The 16107-nt window shown below is 32.8% G+C and overlaps 1 protein-coding gene and 1 long non-coding RNA gene across 6 annotated transcripts; both read left to right on the plus strand.

Moving 5' to 3' along the window:
- Positions 1-262: 262 nt before the first annotated feature.
- On the plus strand, positions 263-4850 carry LOC100814281 (protein FAR1-RELATED SEQUENCE 9). Of its 2 annotated transcripts, none has more exons than XM_003519652.4 (3): positions 263-551; positions 1105-2588; positions 4546-4850. In XM_003519652.4, exons 2-3 carry the CDS (start codon positions 1110-1112, stop codon positions 4711-4713), a joined length of 1647 nt encoding a protein of 548 aa, XP_003519700.1. In that variant the 5' UTR covers positions 263-551; positions 1105-1109; the 3' UTR covers positions 4714-4850. The 2 variants fall into 2 exon arrangements, with proteins under 2 accessions (XP_003519700.1, XP_014626586.1); XM_014771100.2 differs by having other exon boundaries at positions 265-551; positions 1030-2588.
- A 2830-nt stretch (positions 4851-7680) lies between these two features.
- On the plus strand, positions 7681-15421 carry LOC100795271 (uncharacterized). 4 transcript variants are annotated; one of them, XR_001386282.3, is made up of 11 exons: positions 7681-7739; positions 7846-7901; positions 8003-8103; positions 8655-8816; positions 9172-9236; positions 9549-9650; positions 10767-10903; positions 14187-14385; positions 14481-14636; positions 14745-14904; positions 15163-15421. It is a non-coding gene; the product is annotated as an uncharacterized lncRNA (long non-coding RNA). The 4 variants fall into 4 exon arrangements; XR_005887674.1 differs by having other exon boundaries at positions 7682-7901; positions 9172-9254; XR_005887669.1 differs by having other exon boundaries at positions 7682-7901.
- The last annotated feature ends 686 nt before the right edge of the window (positions 15422-16107 follow it).

Here is a 16107-nt window from a genome sequence, read left to right on the forward strand (position 1 = left end):
CATTTTTTAATTTAGACATTCAATAAAAATTTCACAATTCTTATCCTTGTGACCAATTTAAAAAGTTAATTCATATATTTTGTGAATATTGACAACTGTTTGTTTATTATAAACATAACAAATATTTTTAAAAAATAAAAAATATAATATCTTAATTAAAAAAATAAAAAAACTAAAATTATGAATTTTTTAAAATTATAAAAATTATAAAAATTAAAATCACAAATTTTAAAAAATCTAAAAACAAAAATTACGTTGATAATCAATCAGATCAAATCAAATAAAACATATCCTTTACCTTTCCCGGACCTCACAGTCGTCAATTCAGTTCAGCCGCACGACCTCCTCCCAAGTCCCAACCCTCCCTCTCCCTCACGCCTTGCTCTCTCAGCCACCGGGAGGTCAGCCGTCAAGGAAGAAAGCCATCGCGAGCACATCCAGCAGACGACCACGAAGCCACTGCAGTCAGTCACTTGGTCGGGACGCTACCGCTTGTCACCCATTTACGAGCTCACACCGTCGCGATTCCACCGCCGACAGCCACTGTGACCGTAATTTTCTAAAAATAATTTCTGGGCTGTTTACTTGTTCTTGTTTAGTTGCTCCAATTGTTGGTTGTTCGCGTACAGAAGAAATATTTCAGAAAATTATTTATGTTATTGATCTTTTAGTATATTAGAGTTTTCGTGTTCATAGAAAGGGATTGTAAGCTGCATTTGTATATCACATGTTGTAGATTTTAACTACGATTTTTTTTCTTTAAAAAAAATGAGGCTGAGCTTATATTGGTCCTATATTTGTCTGGCTAATTGTGTTATCTACGTGAGTTCTATGTAAGTTGATAATCTGCTTTATGGTAATATCATTAGTCATTAAGAATATAGTATTCTTCTTCACATTTGTCTCTGACGTACTGGGATTAGTTAGACACAGCAGGGTCATAGAATCTTTGTCATTTCATTATGAGTTTGAAATTCTAAATTGATTACCTTTTCAGCATTAATTTATGGATTTTTTTAAAAAATATAGGCAGGTTGACTCTGTAACATGTCAACCCACCATATTTGGTATAATCCTGATCATAATTCCCCTCGTCCCCTACAGCCCAAATGAGTATCACTAGACAGCGCCCCCTTGGTGGTGGGGGTCATCATGTATTGGACTACTTGAAGCGCATGCAGGCAGAGAATCCTGCTTTCTTCTATGCAGTCCAGGATGACAATAATCTCGCGTGTGGGAATATAGTTTGGGCTGATGCAACATCTAGAACAAACTACTCTTATTTTGGAGATGCTGTTATATTGGACACAACCTACAAGACTAACCGATACCGGGTGCCATTTACCTCTTTCACTGGGTTGAATCATCATGGGCAACCTGTGTTATTTGGTTGCGCATTGATTTTCAATGAATCTGAGTCGTCATTTATATGGCTATTCAGGACTTGGCTTCATGCCATGTCTGGCCGCCACCCTGTCTCTATTACAACAGATTTGGACCCTTTCATACAAGTTACTGTTGCCCAAGTTCTCCCTTCAACTCGCCATCGGTTTTGTAAATGGAGCATATTTAGAGAAACCCGAAGCAAACTGGCTCATTTATGTCAGTCACATCCTGATTTTGAAACTGAATTCAAGAAATGCGTTCATGAGAGTGAGACTATTGATGAGTTTGAGTCTTATTGGCACCCACTCTTGGAAAGATTCTACGTCATGGACAATGAATGGCTTCAGTCAATGTACAATGCACGACAACATTGGGTTCCTGTGTACTTGCGGGACACTTTCTTTGGAGAGATATCTATGAATGAGGGAAATGAATGTTTGAATTCTTTCTTTGATGGATATGTGAATTCATCCACCACTCTACAGGTATTGGTTAGACAATACGAGAAAGCTGTGTCAAGTTGGCATGAAAGAGAATTAAAAGCAGATTATGACACTACTAATAGTAGTCCAGTTTTAAAAACACCATCTCCTATGGAAAAACAAGCTGCGAGTCTTTACACGAGAAAGATATTCATGAAATTCCAAGAGGAGTTAGTAGAGACTCTTGCAAATCCTGCTACAAAAATTGACGATTCAGGAACAATCACTACATATCGAGTTGCCAAATTTGGGGAAAACCAAAAATCTCATGTTGTGACTTTTAATTCTTTTGAGATGAAAGCTAGTTGCAGCTGTCAGATGTTTGAATATTCAGGAATTATTTGTAGGCATATATTGACAGTCTTCAGAGCTAAAAATGTTCTCACTCTTCCATCTCATTATGTGTTGACACGCTGGACAAGGAATGCTAAAACCAGTACATTGTTAGATGAACATGCATCTGAATTGCCAAGTACTTCTTGTGAGTCTGTAATAGTTCGTTACAACAATTTACGCCAAGAAGCAATCAAATATGTTGAAGAAGGTGCAAAATCAATCCAAGTCTATCATGTTGCCATGAGAGCTCTGCAAGAAGCTGCTAAGAAGGTTTGCGCCATTAAAAATCATAGTTCTGGAACAGCAGAGGGAGCTACAGTAACCAATGGAAGCAGGGGTGAATTGCTTGTAGCAGATGAAGATGCTCCAAGCAATCAATCTGTGGTTAGTTTCTTTGAACTTGAGATCTTTTCCTTAGATCATAAAGCCATTAGGTTCTCACTAGAACAATTATGTACACAAAGTCTTTCCCTGACATTCTACAATGAGCTGCATCCAAGGAACTATACTATTACTGTACATTTTTTGTGTTGAAGCAAAAAAAAATGTACAAAAGGAAGGGGAAGGGGGGAATTTTTCTAGATAATGCTGGCACTTGGAGATCATGCTTGTTGTTTTCTAGGTAATGCTTTTCAATGTAGTAAGTAAATAACATTTGTGTTTGATCTTCTACAAAGTGCTACCACCAACTTTAAACTTGTTTCAATTAATCCTTAAACTTTACATAATGTACCAATGAGGAGTACTAGCAATGTATTCACCTTGGGTTTTTGTGGGCTGCAATGTTAATGCTATGGTAATTGGATGAGGCATTTAATGTTGGGGAATCTTATACACAGGTGTTTATTGCTGATTGTTGGGATGAGAAGGGATAACATCTTGTGCAATTTGTATGAGTTAGGGTACCCCTTGTACCCCTTTTTTTTTTAATATAATCTTTTTGTTGGCTGATAAAGAAAGCTAGCAATGTATTCTCTAATACTTTCTTCTTAAGACTCTCTCATATTAGTTGAACTTCATGTGAGTTCTACTAGTTTGGGAATATGACCCACATATTCAGTGGGACCCACATGAATTCTACCTTATAAAGAGTGTGTTGGAAAGATAATGTTAGAGAGTGTGTTGCCAGCATCCTTTAACTCATTACAGAGGTGTGCTTACCATGTGAGCACTTGATGACTTGTCAAAAGACTATCCATCCATCTTGCCAAATCCTCACAATCCATTTTTTTTCTGCCTTATTTGTTTATTTAATAAATGTTCATAAATTAGAAAAGCACAATTATCTTTTTAAACAAAAACCTAAGTAAATTGTGAAATCTAATATATTTGTCGAAAACTGGGAAGGTTGAATTATGAAGAGGTAAAAATCACTTTGTTGATCAAATCTCTAGAATGAGTGGGTTTGCACATTTTGGTTGGGGAGCTATGCTTTGGTGTGCATGCAGTTGTAGACAGGTTGCATCTTGATTTTAACCTATGTTCTGGCTTGTGACAGTGGGTGGTGGTGGTGATGGTGAGTGCTGGTTTAGGATTAATGCATTATAGATTTCTCTGTCTCTGTCTCATTTATTTTTGTGCAAGATTTTTGTGGTGCATGGTTACTGTTTGGGTGATGATGGGGTTTGATGTTGTGGCATGGTGGTTGGACTCTATGCCACTTGCTATTTTTTAAATTGTTGATTATTTAAAAACCTCGTAAATTATATTTTAAAACAAAGAGATTTTTCATTAAATGAATGGATTAGATGTCACGTAACTCTTCCCTTGTTGAGTTAAATGGTAGCTAAACAGAAGGGTCTATTGTGATATTTTTAAAAGTTAATAGATTGGGACAAATTTAACGTTGGTGATGCCATTTTGCAAAAGGTTAAAAGTTTAAGAGGCTGATTGTAATTTTCCCTTGAAAAATATGTGCTATTTATACTATTTTATGTGAAGAATCTGTGTTGCATATGTTTTGGTTATAACATGCTTGTTTGTCTGTGATGGACTTCTTCAACTTCTATGACCATGGTGATCTTTTTTTCTCATCTCCTCTTAGTAATTTAAGAAATTGAATTTGCTTAGCCTGTAAGTTTAAATTGAACCTCTTAAAACTGAGGTTGTTTTCATGGATTATATTTGTGCTCATCTCGCTAAGTTTTTAACATTATGCTATATATAAAGTTTCTTTTTCACTAATAATTTTATAGAATTATGGCACAAAATTTATGTGTATTTGCATTTGCCTAAGTGTACACATTAGAGTAAGAACTGACAACATCTTCGTATATGTGGCCTGTATTTTTGTTAATACACGTGGTATTATAAAAAAATTCCCTTTGGATCTATGCAACAGGCGGAGAAGGAAAAGAAAATCCGAGAGTTGACTGCTGAGTTAGAGGTCACAAATCAACGATGTGAAGTTTATAGAGCAAACTTGCTGACTGTGCTAAAGGATATGGAAGAACAGAAGTTAAAGCTATCAGTAAAGGTTCAAAATGCAAGATTTAGTTTGAAAGAGTGACTGTCCCGATTGCAAAGGGTTTATTTAATGTATGCCTATCTGTCCATTTGGATTCCTCTTAGGATATGTTAATAACCTTTGCGTAGTTTATCGTGGTCCGTGTTTAAATATAATGATTGTGCTTCTGTGTTTTCTAATCCTGTAATCTGATTGAATATTTCAATTTCTCGATAAGTTATTAATTGTATTATTAATTTCTCGCGCCTGTTAACGAATAGAAGAAAAAATCAGGGATCTTCAGATGAATGTGTATGTTTTCTTCTATTCTTAAGTTACAATATATTTTGGTGGGTCTCCCATCTCATTGATTCATTATTCTGATTTAGATGTGAGTAGGGGTAGAAATAAGATAGGTCAAACTTTGGTGAATCTGAGTCTGACTTACATTATAATTACTAAGTCTGAGTCTAACTTATACTTATTACATGTCTTCTTTTAAGTTTTAGCTTGACTTGTTTAAAAACTTAACTCTGCATATGTGACCTCTTATTTATAAGAGCCTATAAACCAGTCAATAGGCTTAAAGGCCTAAAGAGGCCATTGAGCCTAAATAGGCCAAGGGGTCTTCATCATCTAAATTAATCAATGTTTTCTAAAGACTAATAATATTAAAGAAAAAAAAAGAAAATTTCAGTGAGCAATAAGTCGATATATTAAAAATGAACTTGTGGTCCTCTCCCAAAATTAAATAATTCAAATTTAATTATAAGTAGCATGATACCAATACCTATGAATATAAAACAAAGTATTGGTGAAAAAGATAAGAATTAGTAATACCTACCAAACATGATAATCACTAAAAACATAGTGTTTTTGTCTCTTAAGGCACCCAAAAAACTAATAAATTTTATAGGAGTTAAAAATAGACAAAAAAAATTATAAAAAATAAATCTGAAATTTAGTAATTTTAGAAGGATAGAAAAATATTTTAGCATTTTATTTATAAAATAAAACCACAAAAAATGAATAAATAAAGTTAATATCTCAACTATATGTGAATTTAATATATATATATATATATATATATATATAAAATTGACTATAAAAAATATTTATATATGTAAAGTAAGAAAAATATCTTTTAAATTTTTTTTTGAATTATCTAAAAATTTGTAAAAATATTCATAATGGTTGGTTAACTATTTCAAATAATATGAATGTTAACTCCACTTCATGACACTCTTTAACATTCTCTGTATAATTATTAAAATTTATTGAAAATTAATAATTTTTGATAAGCTATCTTTACTAATATTTTTTGTACAATTTAAAAATTAATAATATATAAATAACAATGAATATAATAATGTTAATATATATCAATGAATGTAATTTTGATAAAACTGAAAACATTTATTCAACTGGTAATTGTCTCATTGATGATAGGTTAAAGTAAATTTACATGATTATTTTATTTTGTTTTAATTATGAAAGTTTCCAAAATTTAAACTATAAAAAAAATATAAATTACTGATAAAATAACGAAACTCAAGCGTTAAAGTAATAGAGTGAATCTTTTGTAAACTAGTAGTAACTTAGGCGTGTAATCGTATTCATAAACCTGGTTTCCCGCCTAAACTTATACAGCACACAAGTAGAGAGAGACACATAACATCTGACATTGTGGAATGTGAAGTGAAAGGAAAAGAAAAAATGATCTCTGCATCAAACCCTAATCCTAAAAATGTGTACCTCATCAGAGGTCTGTAAGTGGAGTTTCCCTACCAACCTATGGATCTCAGTTTGTGTTTATGGGTAGAGTGATTTCCACCTTAATCTAGCTCAGAAAGAAGGCCATTGTCGCACGTTGCTTGAGTCTCCAACCGGTACTGCCAAGTCCCTTTCACTTCTATGTTCCTCTCTCGCTTGGCAGCACCATTATAAATCTCAACAACACCATCTCAAGCCCGTGTCGGAGGCAACCACTGATCCTCTGGCTCATGGTGGCAGATTTGTTCCCGAGTAAGTTTCACTTTCTTCTGGTGGCTATCTCTTCTAATTCACGATATTTCCTTTATTTGGTTTCTGTTGTCCTCAGCAATTGTCCTGCTTTTAGTTTCAGAAATTCCCGACCATACGCAAACTGAGTTCAACAACAAGAATAAGATGAAAAAGGAAGCACCGACCATATATTATGCCTCGTAGGTGTTTTTACAATCAAGTTACCATTTGCTTAAGTTTTTTTGTTGCATAAGTAATTAATGGTTATAAAATTGAGAATTTTTGTTATTATGGTTTCAATCAATAAGCATTGCTGAGTATTGTAGAGATCATTAGATTAGATGGTTTCTGATTTTCAAGGTCACTTTCTATATATTAAAATATCGGCATCATCACTTAGCTAGGCCATTTTTTGTTCTATTGTATAAGGAGAAAGCACTCACAAATTTCTCAAGTGGTTCGTGAATTACGGAAAACTACATACAGGGTGCCTATGGATGTGTTGGTAGGTTGAATTTATATCTTTGATATCACTTTTATTATTATTATTTTTAATCTTAACTCGTTCAAATTTGTTGTTTTATGCTCATTTTTGGATTCTCCCAAATCGTAAATTACCTTTTGGTTTGCGTTTTTAACCAATATTAATGAGGGTAATGCAAAATATCATTTCGTTTGGTATCATTATGGAGGATGTGATTATTCAGCACTTCTCCAAACTGAAGTGTATATTGTCCCCACCTTAAATTTTTAATTTTCGTTGCTGTTATTTTTCAAATTACTATTTAATAATAAGCTATATTTTTTTTTGTGTGAAGCATATTATATGTTAATTTTAAACCATTGCTGATGAGATACCAATCAACATCCAAATTATATGATTAGAATTTTAATTTAACAAAGGTGTTAATGAAAACTGAAAAGTCAGTATGCCTTATTAGTACTCATTTTTTGATATGCAAAAAGATATGTTAGTAATATGGATTTGACTAAGTATTTTTCCCTCTCTTATTTTGCCAGGCATGACGAAAACATTACTGTACAAATAAAAATATAATTGGCAAAGAGAACATCTATGACGAATGGTTGATTTTACCTTGACATTTTTTACTTTATGATAATCTTTCTTTTTTTTTTTTCCTTTGATAAAATGTTCTCATCTTACAATCTTCATACTTATAATTTTCATAGAATGTTCTTAGTAAACTATTATTGAAAGATCAGGCAATAGGATGTCCAGAATTCAAGTGAGTGTATGCTTATCCGCTCATGCTTCCTATCTTTTTTTCATATCACTCTTCCTGAAGTTACTGAAAGTCTGAAATAACAAACTTTCAATCTAATGCAGAAATGCTCATAAAGTCAAAGGTCATCCTTCTCTTCAGAAAGGATGATGCAATGAGGTGCATGACATAGAAGATGTTATAAAAGTTGGACAATTGGTGAAAGGTTTGGCCTTTTGTTGTTATTCTTTGTTTTAATTTTGTTGTTTAAAAGTTTGTTCTAAGCTTTGTAAAGTACAAGTCTTATGCTGTCTCCACTTTTAGGGGTTAGGGTTTAGGAGTTAGAATTTAGGTTTTGGGGTGTTCAGTCTTAAAATTATAACCGCATTTCATGGGCAGCTCATATATTAGTAGTATTGTTGTGCTCTATCATGTGAATTATGGTTTCCTTCTGATTAATGCAATTTATAGAAGATTAATTGGATACTTAATGTATCATTTAGCTGATATTTAAAACAGGGAGTGAATGTTAGATTATTTGTGTCATCTGATGAACTTGGGGTGGTATGAACACATGTGAAAGCGGAGATCAATCACAAGTTCTAAACTGTTTGTGTGCGAGACTCTTCCATAAGTAAAACTTATGAATAATTCTCACTTAGCAAGAGCTTATTGAATTAAGCTATTTACCCAACACCCAACAATGTCCACAGTCTTTTTTGTGTATTTTGTCCTCCTTGTCTTGCCATACTCATATTATGTCCTTCAAATGAACAGGTATGCTTCATTTGCAAGAAAAAGCAGTTTAGGTGTGTTAGGTGTAAAGTAGCTTTCCATAGTAAATGTTCACCATGGTCAGATTCAATGTTGCAACTAAAAGATCATCCTGAGCATACTGTTTGCTGGAGGCATCTTTCTGATTGGCGCTTGGATAGGAAGGTCAATATTTTCTTTTCACCAGAATGTTTTACTGTTATTGTTTATTGATTATACTGCAAATTGCTGTATGCCCTTCCATTAGATTCCCACCCACATTCAAATTCAGTTATTTGTTGTGCTAGGGATATCTAATTTTTGTTTCTTTCTTTACCTTGTGATTTCTTTCCTTTTATAAGCTTATTTGATGATGTTTGATGGTTACATCGACTTAGTTGTCACATCTGCAATATGCAATATGCTTCATAAGGTTTTACTACTTCTAATTGGATTGATATATTTGTAGAATATTTCTCACTAGATTTAGATGTCTCTTATCAAAGTTATATTTTTTTTATTGGTTTTTTTCATTGATTAGGTTGGTTGACCGGAATGTTGTATTTGTTGGATGAGCAGCCTCATGCTTCGACAAGTGACATTTCTGTAAGGCTTATGAAAAATGTATTACATCTACTGCACTTATGTATATATCCTGTGCTGACCCTTTGCTATATATTTGGCATTATGGATACCTGTTGTAAAATGAATAATATATAGCATGTTTGAGAAAGAAAGGAACTTGTATCATTAAATTAATACAAATTCTGAAGGACTCTGTATTATAATGACTTTGATTGCTTATCATATATACTGGTTCCTTGTATGTTTGAGTGAGTCAAACCAGCTATTTACATAAGACTTTTGTAATTTTGTTAATATCAATTTTGAAAGATATCTTACCCCACCTTTTTCCAGGAAGTATTTTGTCGATTGCCTCTTCCATTTATCAGTGAGGAGTTTAAGATTGACTTCACTTGGAAAGACATGGACAGTAAGATGGAGCAGCCACGATTATAGGTACACATAAGATGCATATCCTACATGTTTTCTTGTTATGTTGTGAAACTACTATATTTAATAAAATTAAAATTAGTGTAGCCCTTTTAGAATGCTAAGTAAAAGAACTTAAACCTTCAAAAATTACATTTTAAAATTTTAATTAAAAAAATATCAAGTCTTTAATCATCCAAACCTAATTCTGGATGAAAAACTAGTAAATTATAATTTTATAGGGGTTAAAAATAGACAAAAAAAGATAAAAAATAAATTTGAACTTTAGTAATTTTAGAAGGATGAAAAAATATTTTAGCATTTTATTTATAAAATAAAACCACAAAAAATGAATAAATAAAGTCAATATCTCAACTATATGTGAATTATATATATATATATATATATATATATATATATATATATATATATTTATAATTATAATTGACTATAAAAAATCTTTAAATATGTAAAGTAAGAAAAATAATTTTTTAATTATCTAAAAATTTGTAAAAATATTCATAATGGTTGGTTAACTATTTCAAATAATATGAATGCTAATTGCACTTCATCTATAAGACACTCTTTTTAACATTCTCTTTACAATTATTAAAATTTATTGAAAATTAATAATTTTGATAAGAACTAACCTTACTAATATTTTTTATATAATTTAAAAATTAATAATATATAAATAACAATTTGGGTGGATATGAATTCTCTTTTTTCATAGATTTTTCCATGGGTTGATATAGTTGACAACACATTATGTGAGATTGTCATTCTTTTAATACTTGTTTGTGTTGATCCTTTTGTAGGCTTAATTTGGGTTATGCGGTATTGTTGTTCCAATGTTTGAAGATGTTTATTTGGGGCATTGAGGATCTTTATCCGTTGGCTGTTATCTTAACATTCTCTCTCTCTGCATATTTTCTTTCTATCTCTATCTCTATCTCTAATGGTGTTTTAACTTATAATTATATTATTTTTTCACCTTTAGTGTTATTATATAATTTTATTATTTGGTTTTCCTGTTTGTTCTCTATTTTATCAAGAGTTCCGTCTACTAAGTTACTTAAGTTGAAGGGCTGAAAACTTGAAACATGATTGTTTAACAGTTGTCTCGTATAATAATCTTTGCAGCTTCTTTATATCAAGATTTTTGTCTTAAAAAAGTGGAAGTACATAAAGATGTCTGATCTTCCATTCCAAGTTGGGGATTTGGCTGAGTCAAGATGCTTTGAAAAGGTGGTTATCGTGGTGCATGGTTAAGATGCAAGGTATAAATTCTTCCTTCTCTAAATTTGTTTTATTGTGATAACATGCAAAGCATAGGAACCTAAATAAGAAAAGAATTTTTGGATCGGCATTGGCTTCTTATGAGACACTTTTATCAAATGTGTATTAGTAAAAAGTAAAAACCAATTATTTGTGGTTCTTTCTATCAATTGTTAAATTGCAACCATTTTATAACAATATACTATAATATGGTTATGGCATTGTGTAATTCTCATGGCTGCTGCAGTGATAGCAAGAGGTATGGTGGGGAAAGCAATACTTATTCTTTCTTTTTAACACAACAGATTCTGATTCTTGACTTCAGTGACTATTCCGTTGCATTGAGTGTTCTTTAAATGTGGTTACTACAAGTGTTCTTATATCTTTCGCAAACTCAAACCCATGACTTGAATAAGATCTCTTTGATTGAACACTTCTACCAAATTTTGTGACAGACTCTGCTGTGAACAAACTATTTTGGTTTTCTTGGGTAGCCTGTCTATTTAGAGTCTCATTCTTTGTTTTCTTCTTTTTCTCCAAATATTTCATTTGTTTCCTTGTCTGTTCTCTCTATTTTTTTTCTATATTCTGTTAGAGATACTCACTCCTTTGTTTTTTGTGTTTATCAATTCCTATGTGTTCTAAGTCTCTACTTCTCTTTGTTCTTTGTTATGTTCTTTTTGATTCAGGATTAGTCGTTCTCTAAAAGGGTTTGGGGTTCAGGGTTTCAGGTTAACTTTATAATTTTCACACAATTATTAAAGAGTAAGATATATCTTTGTTCATAGGGAGATTTTTATTAAGTTTCCGGTATATTTTGATTTTTTTAAGAGAATAGTTTTTTAGTAGGAAGAAGACCTTTTTTGGTGAATATTAACACCTTTATAATTACTACTTCCATCAAATAATAATTATCTATAAAAGCTACACCAGTTTAACTCAATCATAATTTAGTTTTTAATTATTATTTATTTATTAGTCCATAACACATAATTATTAGAGAGTAAAATATATCTTTGTTATAGTAAGATTTTTATTAAGTCTTTGGTGTATTTTAATTTTTTTTAAAGAGAACAATTTTTTTAGTTTGAATTTAGTGAGTGGATATTAATCCCTTTATAATCACTATTTTCATCCAATAGAAGTTATCTGTAAAAATTACTCTAATTTAACTCAATCATAATTTAATCCCTATTTATTTATTAGTTCCTAAAATCATGAATATTAATTCTTAAATTTTATATAATAAAGAAATCAAATAAGTTATTTAAACATGTATATGAAATGAAAGGAGTAATTTAAGAAGCTTCCACTAAGTTAATAAGAAGCTTTCTTGTACTATTAGAGAATGACTAGCACGCGCCTCATGACAAGTACGAAAACAACAAATATAAAAAAAAATTCTCACACTCACTCATGAAGAGAAAGTTAAGTGGCGAATGTGAACACATGAGAGTGAAGTGTGTATGCATACACATGCAGAATACGGATCCATTTCGTTCCAATACTTGCCTCTTTCTTTACTTTACCTGCTACCTCTTGTTGTTCTGCTCTTGCTACATTTTGGCGCATTTTAGCATCAAACCACCATACCCTAAAAAAGCATTATCCTCCTTCTTTGTTCTTTGCTTTTCTCTTTTCTCTTTCCCTCTTCAACAATAATAATGGCAATCATTTTCATCTTCTTCTCCCTCTGAAAACACACCCTCTTTATAGATCCTGTTATTTCTCTCTCTCTCTCTCTCTCTCTCTCTCTCCACAATTTGTTTTCTTTCTTTCTTTGTAGCTACCAAAACAATTTGCTCAATATTTATAGAGACAGAGGGAAAGCGGCTTATAAAGGTTTCAGCTTTAGATCTGAGGGAGCTAAGGTTGTTTGAAGCAATGGAGACACCCCATGTCTCTTGGTCTTTCACATGAGATGAAAGTTTCTTGCTTTCTTCTTCTTTGACCCTTCTTAGTCTTTCTTGTTCTTGTTCTTGTTCTTCTTCTACCACCTTACTTGGTAACTTTCAATTAAAGTACTACCTCTGAAAGAGGGTCTCATATTTTTGGTAACAATGCTGGCCATTGGGGGACATGGCACTAGTATCCGCACAAGCTCTACTTGCACTGCTTTGCTCAGAGAACTTGAGGTCTTTCTCTTTCTTTGGTGTTTCAGAATTCTGAGTTTTGAGGAATTTGTTGGGTGCAAAAATGAAGATATGGGGTGTTTCTTTTTCTTAATGAAGAGTCTGCTTGTGATGATTTGTTCATGATATGCCTACTCCTTTATTTTATTTTCTTCTTCTTCTTTTTCTTCATCATCTTCTTGTTCTTGGCTATTCTCTACCCAATAATGTCTTCTTTCTCCTCGGGTCAACTTTTTGTCTGTTCACTGTGTCAAAAGAAAAAAAAAGCACTGATAGGCTCTTTGTAGGTTATTTTATTATAGGGCGAAAGGGGCATTGTCTTTCTTCATTAGATTGATTAGCTGAGTTGAAAAGGTCTTTTTTTCCAGCTTTTTTATCTTTTATTTTTTCCTTGTTTTTGGTCTAAAGTTTGATGGGTTTTTTACTGTATAATTTTTAAAATTCACTGGATTGGGATTCTTGATGCATTTTAAAAGTTACCAGTTGAATAGTTGGTATCGGGTTGACTTTGTCTTTATTAAGTACTATTTGTTTAATCTTGTTGCCTTTACGAGATATGATGACACTAACATGGAACCGATTTCTGGTTTGGTGGCAATTTGGTTTAGCTTTGGTGTAGTGTTTTATAATTTTGTTGATTTTGCATATTTTGTGTGTAGGAAGTTAATAATACCAAACTGTTTGTTGTTTTCATTTTTACTATATTCTTCATTTGGTACATTCTTCAACTACTGTTTGGTTAGGCCTTGTTTTATTTTATTTGCAATTTTGAGCAGCACAACAGTTGAGGATGAACAGGACTTGTCACTTAGGAGACTTAATGAATATAAAAAAGAAAAGGTTTGTATTATGATATAAACTGACCCATGAACTTTCTTATAGCTCTGGACCGTGGTTATGGGTTAATAAACCTTTGATTTTTGTGAATGATCAATTCATGTAAATATTCATTTCTTGTTTGTGCAAGCTCCCTGCTGTTTAATTTTTTTTCCCTAAGAAAAAGTAGTACATGTGGCAATTAAAATGCTTTTCTTTACCCCTGTTGTCTTGTTTTATAGCCTCATATCAATCAGTATATTGATCCTCCTTTTATTTTATAACTCAATTTTGCCTTTTATATGTGTGTTCTTTTGATGCTGATCGCCTTCAAAAGGTCTTGCAATGCGTGAATGAGGTGCATTCTCTTTGTAGTGTGTTTGGGTTGGATTTTGGTCAGACCGTGGGTGATGTTCACCGAAGTTTGCATGGGACTCAGGTGGAACAGTCGACTAATATTAGCAATAGCACATTGGAAGGTCTAGAGCAGGCCATTCTCAAGTTAAAAATAGAAAGGAAAACTATAATTTCAGAAGGTGATTTTTCTGCAGCATACTTAATTGCTTTTCGTTTGATTGGTTGTTGTAATTTCTTCCCTTCCTTTAAAAGTATATTATTTTTAAAAATGCAGCTGAAGGATGTTGTAGCAAAACTATTTGAACTTTGGAATTTGATGGACTCTTCAAAAGAAGAGAGAAACTGTTTTATGAAGATTACTTCTATTGTTGAAACCTCAGAATCAGAAATCACTGAACGAGGTGTTCTTTCAACATAAATGATAAAGAAGGTCTAGAAGCTTCTTTCAGTTCCCTCTCGCTTTGTTATTATTATTTTTTCATTCTTTGCAATTTATCCTGTGGAGATGGAGCTCCTAGACTGAAAATTCCTTTTTTAGGCTTCAGCAGAAGTGGACAGGCTTGCCAAACTAAAAGCAAGCAGAATGAAAGAACTTGTTTTTAAGAAGAGGTCAGAGTTAGAGGAAATATGTAGATTGATTCATATTGAACCAGATCCAAGTACTGTGGCCGAGAAAGCTAGTGCATTAATAGATTCTGGTATGTTCCTGTGCATTAATAGATTATTTACCTATAACATCCTCGTAGCTTATGTTTCAGAATGGCTTTCTTCTGCTACATAATTTTGTTTTTCAAAGCTTTTAAGAAGCTAACAAAAATAAGGGATTATTTCTCTTAAACAAGTTGAGCCAAACACATATTTAGTACTTATTTAAATCTTTTTTTTTTTCTTTTCAAGATTTACCTGGAAATGATCTGAGTATCTGACATTATGCAATGGTACTGTTTGTTGTATAGGACTGGTGGATCCTTCTGAGCTATTTAGCCAAAATAGAAGAACAGATAATTAAGGCAAAAGATGAAGTTTTGAGTAGAAAAGAAGTAACAGATAGGATTGATAAGTTGTTTGCTACATGTGAAGAGGAGAATTGGCTTGACAAATATAATCAAGTAAGCCAGAAATTATATTTTATCATTTGTATAGCTTCATAAGCATGATGGTACGACACAGGCCTACCAGGGTTTTGCCTTCTTTATTTGTTTTTAGATCTCTTTATTTTCTTGCCCAAACTCTTGTACTTTTATTGGAAGTTTCAAATGATATTGAATACATTGTATTTTTCATTAAAAAAAGAGAGATTCTTGCATGGGGGTTTGGGGTTGGGGATTTGGGGGTTTGGTTTGGGGGTTTGGGATTGGGGTTTAGGGTTTAGGGTTTAGGGTTTAGGGTTTAGGGTTTAGGGTTTAGGGTTTAGGGTTTAGGGTTTAGGGTTTAGGGTTTAGGGTTTAGGGCTTAGGGTATAGGGTATAGGGTATAGGGTATAGGGTATAGGGTATAGGGTATAGGGTTTAGGGTTTAGGGTTTAGGGTTTAGGGTTTAGGGTTTAGGGTTTAGGGTTTAGGGTTTAGGGTGTAGGGTGTAGGGTGTAGGGTGTAGGGTGTAGGGTTTAGGGTTTAGGGTTTAGGGTGTAGGGTGTAGGGTTTAGGGTTTAGGGTTTAGGGTGTAGGGTGTAGGGTGTAGGGTTTAGGGTGTAGGGTTTAGGGTGTAGGGTGTAGGGTGTAGGGTTTAGGGTGTAGGGTTTAGGGTTTAGGGTTTAGGGTGTAGGGTGTAGGGTTTAGGGTTTAGGGTTTAGGGTTTAGGGTTTAGGGTTTAGGGTTTAGGGTTTAGGGTTTAGGGTTTAGGGTTTAGGGTTTAGGGTTTAGGGTTTAGGGTTTAGGGTTTAGGGTTTAGGGTTTAGGGTA

Source organism: Glycine max, chromosome 2 (assembly GCF_000004515.6).
Source record: "Glycine max cultivar Williams 82 chromosome 2, Glycine_max_v4.0, whole genome shotgun sequence".
Lineage (NCBI taxonomy): Eukaryota > Viridiplantae > Streptophyta > Magnoliopsida > Fabales > Fabaceae > Glycine > Glycine max.

What these genes read in the sequence shown, in the direction of transcription:
- LOC100814281 (XM_003519652.4), top strand. Translation starts at nt 1,110, where the DNA reads ATGAGTATCACTAGACAGCGCCCCCTTGGTGGTGGGGGTCATCATGTA. An exon ending in CTCCAAGCAATCAATCTGTG is followed by an intron (nt 2,589 to 4,545) that starts GTTAGTTTCTTT and finishes TCTATGCAACAG; the next exon opens with GCGGAGAAGGAAAAGAAAAT.